General features: G+C 44.6%; 1 protein-coding gene across 2 annotated transcripts in view; it reads right to left on the reverse strand.

The window, feature by feature from the left end:
* LOC125640734 (interleukin-5 receptor subunit alpha) overlaps positions 1-8,416 on the reverse strand; it is a 28,828-nt gene extending 20,412 nt beyond the window's left edge. Inside the window, exons 1-5 of one of the 2 annotated variants that reach the window (XM_075131041.1) lie at positions 8,355-8,416; positions 8,117-8,270; positions 6,802-6,930; positions 307-455; positions 2-149 (exon numbers count right to left, since the gene is read on the reverse strand). In XM_075131041.1, the coding sequence (XP_074987142.1) occupies positions 2-149; positions 307-455; positions 6,802-6,874 (370 nt within the window). In that variant the 5' untranslated portion in view covers positions 6,875-6,930; positions 8,117-8,270; positions 8,355-8,416. Of the gene's footprint in view, position 1; positions 150-306; positions 456-6,801; positions 6,931-8,116 lie in introns of both variants that reach the window. The other variant, XM_048859590.2, reaches the window with a different exon arrangement.
* Between the last annotated feature and the right edge of the window lie 2,207 nt (positions 8,417-10,623).

Genomic DNA, 10,623 nt, shown 5'->3' on the forward strand with positions numbered 1-10,623 from the left:
CCTGGAGGTGCCTTGTAAGTAAATTCAGTCCAGTTACTCTCCTTTATAATGTCTTCTGTTTCTTTTGAAAAAAGCTGTGTTTTAACTTTAGCATGGAAACCAGAGTGTAACCCAAGTCTTATCATCTTTTCCTTTTCTCCAAGTCTTTCCTGGAAGAAGAAAACATGGAACTGCATTATAATGAAGAGTTCTATGCAATAGCCAATTAGTAGTAATATTAGAGGAAAGGTCTGCAAATGACAGCCAATAAATAAGGGGCATTATCTTATTTTACCAAAATCATGTGTAAAGTGTGTTGTGACTTACTGTTATTTCCTTAGCTGTATTGAACTTATAAATCAAAATATATTTCACATAATATGTCTCCATTTCTTCTGTAATGTTACTGTTCCAGGAGAGAATAACTCCAAACTCATGTTTAACAATGTGCAGATCACTGGGTGCCATAATAGAAGCTGTAAATACAGTAAGATGAATGATAATTATTACTGTATAATAGGTGGGGCTGATGGTACAGCCCATTCTTGCGTTGCCCAACACTTCTTATTCTAAGACCCTGTTTTCAGTTGCTTCTAACTTTACCAGAATTGAACTGCGTACATTGAAATTTTTCATGTCCAGTGTTTGCCTAAAGCTGAAGTGTTCTGCCATTTCTGAGAACAAGGCTAGCAAAGAATTCATTGTATGATCTGCATTAAACAGTCTTGAGACCTTTTATTTGAAATACTATTGAGTGCTGATGCTTTGGAACAGGGACCTGACATTTGGCAGGCGGGGTGGCCTTTGTGTCAGATTTGCCTTTTGCTGTCCTCATGAAAATCCACCCAAATCTAGACAATTTATAAGCCTTTTGAAAAACTGCAGTTTGCAAAGGTTCAGTTGAGCGTTCTTAGATTTTAGCTGCTAAAGTACCCAAAGATTCTTTCCACACTGAGCAAGCTCCAGCCCTGTGCAATTTCGGCGCTAGACTGCTGCAGGCTGTGCAAGGTCTGGACACTAGAACTGAGAGAAGAGAGCTTGTCTCTCCTGTGCTCTCAATGCCCCATCTGCTGGGCCCAAGTAGCCTGGAGGAGAAAGCTGTCTGAATCAAATTCAGATGGGATGAGAGCAGTGGTATAGCTAAGATAGGAAAACTGGGTGGGCCCCAGCTTTCGGGTGGGCAAGCAACGATGGGGGGTGAGGGGAGAGGGACAGGAGGGATTGGGGCCCTGGTAGGGGGGGTCAGGAAGGATCAGGGGCACAGATGCCCTGGGGAATGGGGCAAGGAAGGAAGGAGGGATGGGAGGCCCACTTCTCCCCATCCCCGCTTACTGCTCAGCAGGCACCCAGGGCAGACAAGCTGCAGAGCATGCCCATAGGGTAGAGGAGGGTCCCACTGGGGCTTGAGTCTGCCAACCCCTCCCAACCCCGGCTCAGTGTCCGTCAGCCCAGCCTTGTGCCCCTCCTGCCTGTGCGTGCACAGCTGCCCTGGTCTCCGGCCCCAGTGCTCAATGCTAGCCCTGCCCAGACCTGCCCCCATGAGGCACAATGCCCGCGGGGCTAGCGCTGGGGCCAGAAACCAGGGCAGCAGTGTGCAGTGCCGGCAGGATGGGGAAGCGGCCAGGCTCGCAGACACTGAGCCAGGGTCGGGAGTCCCAGCCTGTAGATTTCGGGGGCTCTGGTCCCAATTTGGGAAGGCCTGGATGCTAAGTGTGTGATCTGCAGCCACTCAGGCCCACCCAGGGCTATGCCCCTGGATGAGAGCCAAACCTCTGGGTGGAAGGTAGCACGGCAGAATAGATTTGGACAAGGATCTTGTAAGGGGGCAGCAGACTTGGACTAAAGGCTCGTGGTGGGGAAGAGGAAAACTGGGACTGGAAGTTAGAGTTGGGGGTGACTGGGATTCCTGAGCTAGAAGACTAACTCTTGGAGCTGTTGGGAGAGGAAATTGGAAGTGGATGTGCAGGCGGCAAACTTAATCATAGGCAATGCTATAAACCCCACCAATATTAATAACAGACAAAAACCTACATTAAAAAGAACATTATTAAGGATGCAAGGAAAAGCACTCCAAAATTCATCATCAACATCATCATCATCACTCCCATAACCACATTGGTTGTTGGGCCACCATCACTGATGAGCAATCAACCGATTGTCTCCACCCCTAACGATAGTGTGTCAGTGCTTGAGTCTCCGCGAAGTCCATTCCTGTCAACTCTTCTATGCTGTCAATCCATCTCTTCTTCTGTCTACCTCTTCTTCTCTTCCCCTGTACTGTCCCTTAGAGGATGATCTTGGATAAGCCAGATGATCTTGTTACATGGCCATACCACTTCAGCTTGTGCTTTTTCACAGTCGTCAGGAGGTCTTCATATGACCCAGCGCATTGGGTGATGATGTTGCAGACCTCTTCATTAGTGACATGGTCGAAGTAGGAGATGCCCAGGATTTTACGGACGTGTCTTACCTCTACTTCCTGTATTTTCTGTTCAAGTTCTGACATAAGGGTCCATGTCTCCCACGCATACAGAAAAATGGAGATGACCAATGTGTGCAGCAGTTTCAGTTTGGATTCCAGGGAGATGTTCTTATTCCTCCAAATTGGCTTTAGCTTTGCCACTGCTGCTGTTGTTTGCACAGTTCTTGACAGAATTTCTGTCTTGGATCCTTCATCAATGATGGTTGCCCCCAAATACTTGAACTGTTTCACTGTCTCCCTCTCTTGTCCACTGACAGTGATATGTGAGCTGATCCTGTCACGTTTGTTTGTCAGCAGCTTGGTTTCATCTGCACTGATTTCCATGCCATATTTTGCAGAGGTTTCATCCAATCGTTTCACAAGGTTGGTAAGTTCATCCTTACTGCCTGCCAGGCCGTCAGTGTCATCAGCAAACTGAAGATTTGAGATTGACCACCACCCAATTCTGAATGTGCATATGTGATCTTCTACGGTATCAGTCATTATGCACTCCAAGAAGATGTTGAATAGTGTGGGTGAAAAAAGGCAGCCTTCCTAGACTCCAACAGTGGTGCAAAATCACTCTCCTGTTATGCTATTGACGAGAACTGCACTGCTGGCCTTGGCCTACAGTTGTTTAATGGTAAGAATCTGGGCTGTCTAAGACAATAGGATTTCCATTTGTCTGGCAGTTGCATAGATCAGAGTGGTACTTTGTCCACCTATTGATGATGTCCCTTTCTTCTGTAAGACTGTTTCATTCTTTGTCTTGAATTGCATTAGCTTTGGTCCCTCTTTCCTTCATCAGATCTTTTACAATCTGGAAGGCTCGTTTGCTATTTTTATTATTGATACGCTCTTCAATTTTAGAGCATTCTTTTTCAATCCATATCTCCTTGGCCACCTTCATTCCTTTCTTGATCTTTCTGCCAATTGCTCTGTATTTATCAGCTCCCTTAGTGCTGTTTTTGTTTCTCTTAAGTTCTCTTCTAATGTTGCACATTTGTAATATTTCATTTGTGACCCATGGTTTTGTCGTCTTACAATGTTTCCCAAGGATGTCCATTGCTGCTTCATTCATTAGAGCAGTGGTTCCCAAACTTGGGACGCCGCTTACTCAGGGAAAGCCCCTGGCGGACCGGGCCGGTGTGTTTACCTGCTGCGCCCGCAGGTTCGGCTGATGGCGGCTCCCACTGGCCGCGGTTCGCCACTGCAGGCCAATGGGGGCTGCGGGCTGAGGGACGTACCAGCCGCCACTTCCCGCAGCCCCCATTGGCCTGGAGCAGCGAACCATGGCCAGTGGGAGCCACAAACGGCCGAACCTGCAAACATGGAAGGTAAACAAACTGGCCCGGCCTGCCAGGGGCTTTCCCTGCACAAGCGGCGGAACAAGTTTGGGAACCACTGCATTACAGCATTGAAATTGTTGGTGATTGTTTCTATGTCTTCCTCTAAAGCAAGCAGTGGGGCAAATTTTCCACTGACCATTGCTTGGAATGACTCTGCAATGTTCTGGTCTCTGAGTCTTGCTAAGTCAAACTTGGTTCTGGTGAACTTTGGCCTGACGATTTTCCTTAGCCGCAGCCAAAAATTTAGCATCACAAGGTCATGATCACTTCCAATATCAGTACCGGGGAAACTCCTTGTTTTAGCTCTGTTAATCCCAGAACTAAATCGGTTTTGCACCATGATGTAGTCAAACTGGCTGTGATGTAGACCATTAGGTGTGTACCACGTTGATCGTCTGACTGCTTTATGTGCTCCTAATGTGTTTGCAAGAACCAGATTGTTATAGCTGGTAAACTGCAAAAGTCTCAATCCTCTCTCATTGGTTACTGCATTACAGAAAGGGCCACAATAATCTCGCTAATTTGCCTGTGCGTCAGAACCCACCATAGGCGCCAACTTCCCCTCTGCCATGGGGGTGCTTGACACTCCCCCACCCCTGGCCCCGCCCCTTCCCCCCCTCACCCTGCCCCAATTCCACCCCCTTTCCCCAAGTTCCTGCCCCTGCCCCTCCCCTTTACCGCCTCCTCCCTGGAGAGCGCCACGTCCCCACTCCTCCCCCTCCCTCCTGGAAAGTCCTAAGCACCGCCAAATAGCTGTTAGGCAGCGGGCTGGAAGTGCTGGGAGGGGGAGGAGCAGGCACACAGCGGGCTTGGGGGAGGAGGAGGTGGGGGTGGGGGGAGCTTGGCTCCCAGTGGGTGCGGAGCAGCTGCTAATTTTTCTCCCTTGGGTGCTCCAGCCCGGCAGCAGCCAGGGAGTCGGCACCTATGATACCCACTTTACCATTCCAATCTCCCTATACAATCAGGATATCTTTCTTGTCTACCTTATCAGTGATGCTTGGAGCTGATTGAAAAATCTTCAATTTGCTCATCATCATAGTCTGTTGTCGGGCTGTAGACTCGTACCACTGTGATATTAAATGGTACTGCCTTTAGACGGATGGAAATAAACCTGCTGGACATTGGACGGAATCCTAATACTGAATTCTTGATATCTTTATGCACAAGAAATCCTATGCCGCTTACATGTTTGTCCTCTCCACTCTAATAGAGTACATGGCCTTCTTCCGTTAGTACCTCTCCAAAGTTCTTCCATCTGACCTCAGAGATTCCTAGGAGGTGCCAGGTGTATTATTCCATTTCATACATAAGTTCTTCCAACTTCACTATTTGTCTCAATGTCCTTACATTCCATGTGGCTATGGTGATGTTATCTCTTCCAGGGATTCTCTTTGTTGGGGTTACACCAGTAGTATACTTGTTGCGTCCGCTCTGGTGGATGGCGCGGTCATTATTAACCCAGTCTGTGATCAATCTGGTATAGACATGGTTGACTTGCTCATCATATGGTGTGTCTTGGGCAAATTTCTAACCTGGCAGAGTCCATCCCTCTCCAGGCAGCCCCCTTTTAGTTTCAGGACATGCAGGAGGACATGCAGAAGACCTATTCTGTCCCCGGACCCACAGGGGAAATTAGGAAATGGCACAATTGAGGCTGCCTATTGTCAAGGCTGATTCCCCACTCTGGCATTTCAAGTGCAGAAGGTGGGGGCCTGCAAGTACTCTAAAAACTAATATTTGCCACTCCAGGCTTGTATTAAACTCCCAAGGTTACAGTTTTTCTCTGACCTTGGCTGTGTAGATGCTGCCACCACCTAAATGCAAAACCCATTGGAATCCAGGAAGGCGCACTTGAGAATTCCTTTGTTTGGGGTACCCTCAAGCCCTTTCACACACACCCCCAACCCAGGGAAGAGCTGAGAAAGAAACCAGCTGTTGCCACCAGCTAATTAAAAAAACATGGGCACAAACCTTTTAGGACACCAAAAATCCAATCCTGTTTTTTAAAAATGTAAATTGTATTAAAAACAAAAAGAAAGAAAATACATCTGGGTCTTAGGCTTTTACTATATTTAAAAATCCCACTTACAAAAATTAAACATCAAAAATAACCTTCTTGAGGTCCAGCTTAAAGATTACAAGCAAAACAGAAGCATTTGGGGCTAGCACAGAGGAATCCACAAGCTTTACAAAATAAAAGAAATTAACCTAATCGCGTCTTTCTAGACATTTCTGATCTACTTACATATCTGGGTTTCCAAATATGCAATTTCTAGGTATGATTCTGATGATTTTCATACCTGGCCTTCAGCTTCTCACAGCATAACTGCTGCCCTGTTCCCCTCTTCCCCAGAGAACAACAGACACAAAGGGAAAGTTTTTCCCCAATTTTAAAAAGTTCTAGCCTTCCCATTGGCTCTTTTGGTCAGGTGCCCACTTCCTTCCTTTACCTGTGGACTTTTTTTTAATCCTTTACAGGTAAAGCAAGTAGAGAACAAATACTAACAGGGATTTTATAGCTAACTGGCTGGCTGGGTGTCCATAAAAAGGAGATCCCTCCGCCCCCTTCATTTATCACACCTAGATTAAGACCCATTGTGTGTATGCATTGTGATACAACCTTTAATTATATGATCACATATTATTTTTCCCATAGGACCCCTGCCACTTTCAGTGCACCTTTCCTATCCAACCACATCCTATCCGACAACAGCATTTTAAAATGTTTTCTCTGAAAAAGTGAGCATTTCACTACAGAAATAACCTGGACATGTAAAGTGCCAAATTTGGGAACTAAATTCAATCCTTAAAAGGTGAAACATTAATGTAAGAGACTCCCCTCTTCTCAAAACAAAACTGCAGATGTCAGTGATTGCAACCTGTCACTACTTGCATGGGATCAAATTCAAAACCAATCCCTAAAGACTTGGGAGTGTGGATACATACCAGAACTTTATCAGACTGCTTTCAATTTCATCTTCTTTGTATCATTTTAAATGTCACAAAACTTACCAGTTATTGCTGGTTCTCCATTTGCCAGGCTAACAGAAATCATCTCATACCAGGTAAGGCTAAGCAGAAGCATGATTGAAGGAGTAATTGTAGCATGTGCCCTTAGAAATGCTTCAGTTCTGTTTGAGGCTGAAAAGACAGTTAGGACATGACCGTTATTTTCAAGCTGTGGAAAAAAGACTTTTAACACTTTAAGTGGTTTCTTAAATAGACATAAACCACGAATACAAAATGTCATTCTGAACTTTGTTGTAAAAGAAATAACACTCCCAATTCTCAGGTCTGTTTGAGCTCTATTTAGTGCAAGTGGTGGTGGTAGTGGGGAGAGGCAAGCCATTGTATGCCACCCGTGTTCAACACCTGCTGATCCTCAGGGCTACCAAGGGCTGAACCAGTGCCCAGCGCAAGTTAGAGCAGCTCTGAGGTTTTCTGGGTTCGTGCAGAGCACATCTGGTGAAACAAGGAAGCAGGCAGTCTGTGTCGGAATATGAAAGTAACGGATCTCAGGAGTTCTGACAGCTATATGGTTTAAAGCAGTTATTCAAGAGACCATATTAAGATAGTCTCTTAAACTATGTGTGTGTGAGAGAGACAGTTTACTCTGTGTGGGAACTCTGATTATTTTGCTGGAGGACACACAGAAATTAGGAAAAGAGGATAACATTTTAAACAGCAGCATTTTTAAATGTTTTCTCTGAAAAAGTGAGTATTTCACTACAGAAATAACCTGGACATGTCAAGTGCCAAATCTGGGAACTAAATTCAATCCTTAAAAGGTGAAACATGGAGATTTTATTACTTCTTTAAAGGCAAAGCTCAAAGCCATTTAAATTGCGGCGTCACTACCAACATCTGCAGAATTAGAACATGACTAGAACTTGCACTGTATTTAAGGTTGAGGACAAAGGTTTTTCTAACACTACTTGCAGTGATATCATATTATGCTATGTAATGTTCTGAAATATTTAGGAACAATTAAATAACCAACATAGATAACGTTACAGTTTTAAGATGTGGGCTCATACGATTTAAAATAGCAACTCTTAGTCACGTGTATTTTCAAAGTTATACTTGACATTGTGGCAGGACATTTTCCAGCCTGGGAGCCTGCTTATCACTTGGGATTTGGCCCAAGCACCTCCATAAGATACCCCAGTCCTAGAGAGGTCATGTTTTGACAGTCTGAGGAATTAATGTAAGAGACTCCCCTCTTCTCAAGACAAAACTGCAGATGTCAATGATTACAACCTGTCACTACTTGCATGGGATCAAATTCAAAACCAATCCCTAAAGACTTGGGAGTGTGGATACATACCAGAACTTTATCAGACTGCTTTGAGTTTCATCTTCTTTGAGACCCCAATAGTCACAGTCGTTACCATCTCTTCCCTTGACTTCATTGGAAGAGAAAGTTTTCAAACCACTCTGTATCTTGCTATCAGCTCTTGTCTTTAAAGAAACATCCAGGCCTTAAATAAAATTAAATTAATCAACACCAACTGTAGTTTCAAAAATAAAAACTCTAATCCTAGGAAAGATTGTACAGCACTTACTACAGCCTCATGCGTCTTGCTGTATGCAACAAATAACAAGGAAACAGATCAGCAAAAGAGCTCCAGCCCTACCGGATGGGGAAAGAATGACCCGCCTCATCTTGACAAAAGGAACTTGACTTTTCCTACCAATTTCACTTTTGATATCAGATCTACCTAACTTAGTTCCTGGAATTATCCAGCTTTCATCTTGTTTATTCTGTTAATTATATTTTTAAAAATATTTTTAAAATTGTAATTAAATTGTGTGAGAATACTGACCTCTGATTAGTGATTGTTCAGGACTTCCTCTCCAGAGGCCTGGTTACAGGCTGCGTGGGTAGTGGTTTATAATATTGTCAAACTTTAACTGTTCAAGCTGATATTTTCCATCCCGAGTGTCTGGTATATTGGGGAAAAGGTTCAGCTAAAATGGTTTGCATGTGTCTGAATATCAGATTAAGGGAAAATAGATTGTTTTTCCCATATTTAAAAAGTGCTTACATCTGTTTCATGACAGGTTTCAGAGTAACAGCCGTGTTAGTCTGTATTCGCAAAAAGAAAAGGAGTACTTGTGGCACCTTAGAGACTAACCAATTTATTTGAGCATAAGCTTTCGTGAGCTACAGCTCACTTCATTGGATGTATACTGTGGAAAGTGTAGAAGATCTTTTTAGACACACAAAGCATGAAAAAATACCTCCCCCCACCCCACTCTCCTGCTGGTAATAGCTTATCTAAAGTGATCACTCTCCTTACAATGTGTATGATAATCAAGTTGGGCCTTTTCCAGCACAAATCCAGGGTTTAACAAGAATGTCAGGGGGCGGGGTAGGGGGGGTAGGAAAAAACAAGGGGAAATAGGTTACCTTGCATAATGACTTAGCCACTCCCAGTCTCTATTCAAGCCTAAGTTAATTGTATCCAATTTGCAAATGGATTCCAGTTCAACAATCTCTTGCTGGAGTCTGGATTTGAAGTTTTTTTGTTGTAATATCGCAACTTTCATGTCTGTAATCGCATGACCAGAGAGATTGACATGTTCTCCGACTGGTTTATGAATGTTATAACTCTTGACATCTGATTTGTGTCCATTTATTCTTTTACGTACAGACTGTCCAGTTTGACCAATGTACATGGCAGAGGGGCATTGCTGGCACATGATGGCATATATCACATTGGTGGATGAGCAGGTGAAGGAGCCTCTGATAGTGTTATTAGGCCCTGTGATGGTGTCCCCTGAATAGATATGTGGGCACAGTTGGCAACGGGCTTTGTTGCAAGGATAGGTTCCTGGGTTAGTAGTTCTGTTGTGTGGTATGTGGTTGCTGATGAGTATTTGCTTCAAGTTGGGGGGCTCTCTGTAGGCAAGGACTGGCCTGTCTCCCAAGATTTGTGAGAATGTTGGGTCATCCTTCAGGATAGGTTGTAGATCCTTAATAATGCATTGGAGGGGTTTTAGTTGGGGGCTGAAGGTGACGGCTAGTGGCATTCTGTTATTTTCTTTGTTAGGCCTGTCCTGTAGGTGACTTCTGGGAACTCTTCTGGCTCTATCAATCTGTTTCTTCACTTCCGCAGGTGGGTATTGTAGTTGTAAGAATGCTTGATAGAGATCTTGTAGGTGTTTGTCTCTGTCTGAGGGGTTGGAGCAAATGCGGTTGTATCGCAGAGCTTGGCTGTAGACAATGGATCATGTGGTGTGGTCAGGGTGAAAGCTGGAGGCATGTAGGTAGGAATAGCTGTCAGTAGGTTTCCGGTATAGGGTGGTGTTTATGTGACCATTGTTTATTAGCACTGTAGTGTCCAGGAAGTGGATTTCTTGTGTGGACTGGACCAGGCTGAGGTTGATGGTGGGATGGAAATTGTTGAAATCATGGTGGAATTCCTCAAGGGCTTCTTTTCCATGGGTCCAGATGATGAAGATGTCATCAATATAGCGCAAGTAGAGTAGGGGCATTAGGGGACGAGAGCTGAGGAAGCGTTGTTCTAAGTCAGCCATAAAAATGTTGGCATACTGTGGGGCCATGCAGGTACCCATAGCAGTGCCGCTGATCTGAAGGTATACATTGTCCCCAAATGTAAAATAGTTATGGGTAAGGACAAAGTCACAAAGTTCAGTACCAGGTTAGCCGTGACATTATCGGGGATAGTGTTCTTGACGGCTTGTAGTCCATCTTTGTGTGGAATGTTGGTGTAGAGGGCTTCTACATCCATAGTGGCCAGGATGGTGTTATCAGGAAGATCACCCATGGATTGTAGTTTCCTCAGGAACTCAGTGGTGTCTCGAAGG

The sequence above is a fragment of the Caretta caretta genome, chromosome 1 (genome assembly GCF_965140235.1).
Source record: "Caretta caretta isolate rCarCar2 chromosome 1, rCarCar1.hap1, whole genome shotgun sequence".
NCBI lineage: Eukaryota > Metazoa > Chordata > Testudines > Cheloniidae > Caretta > Caretta caretta.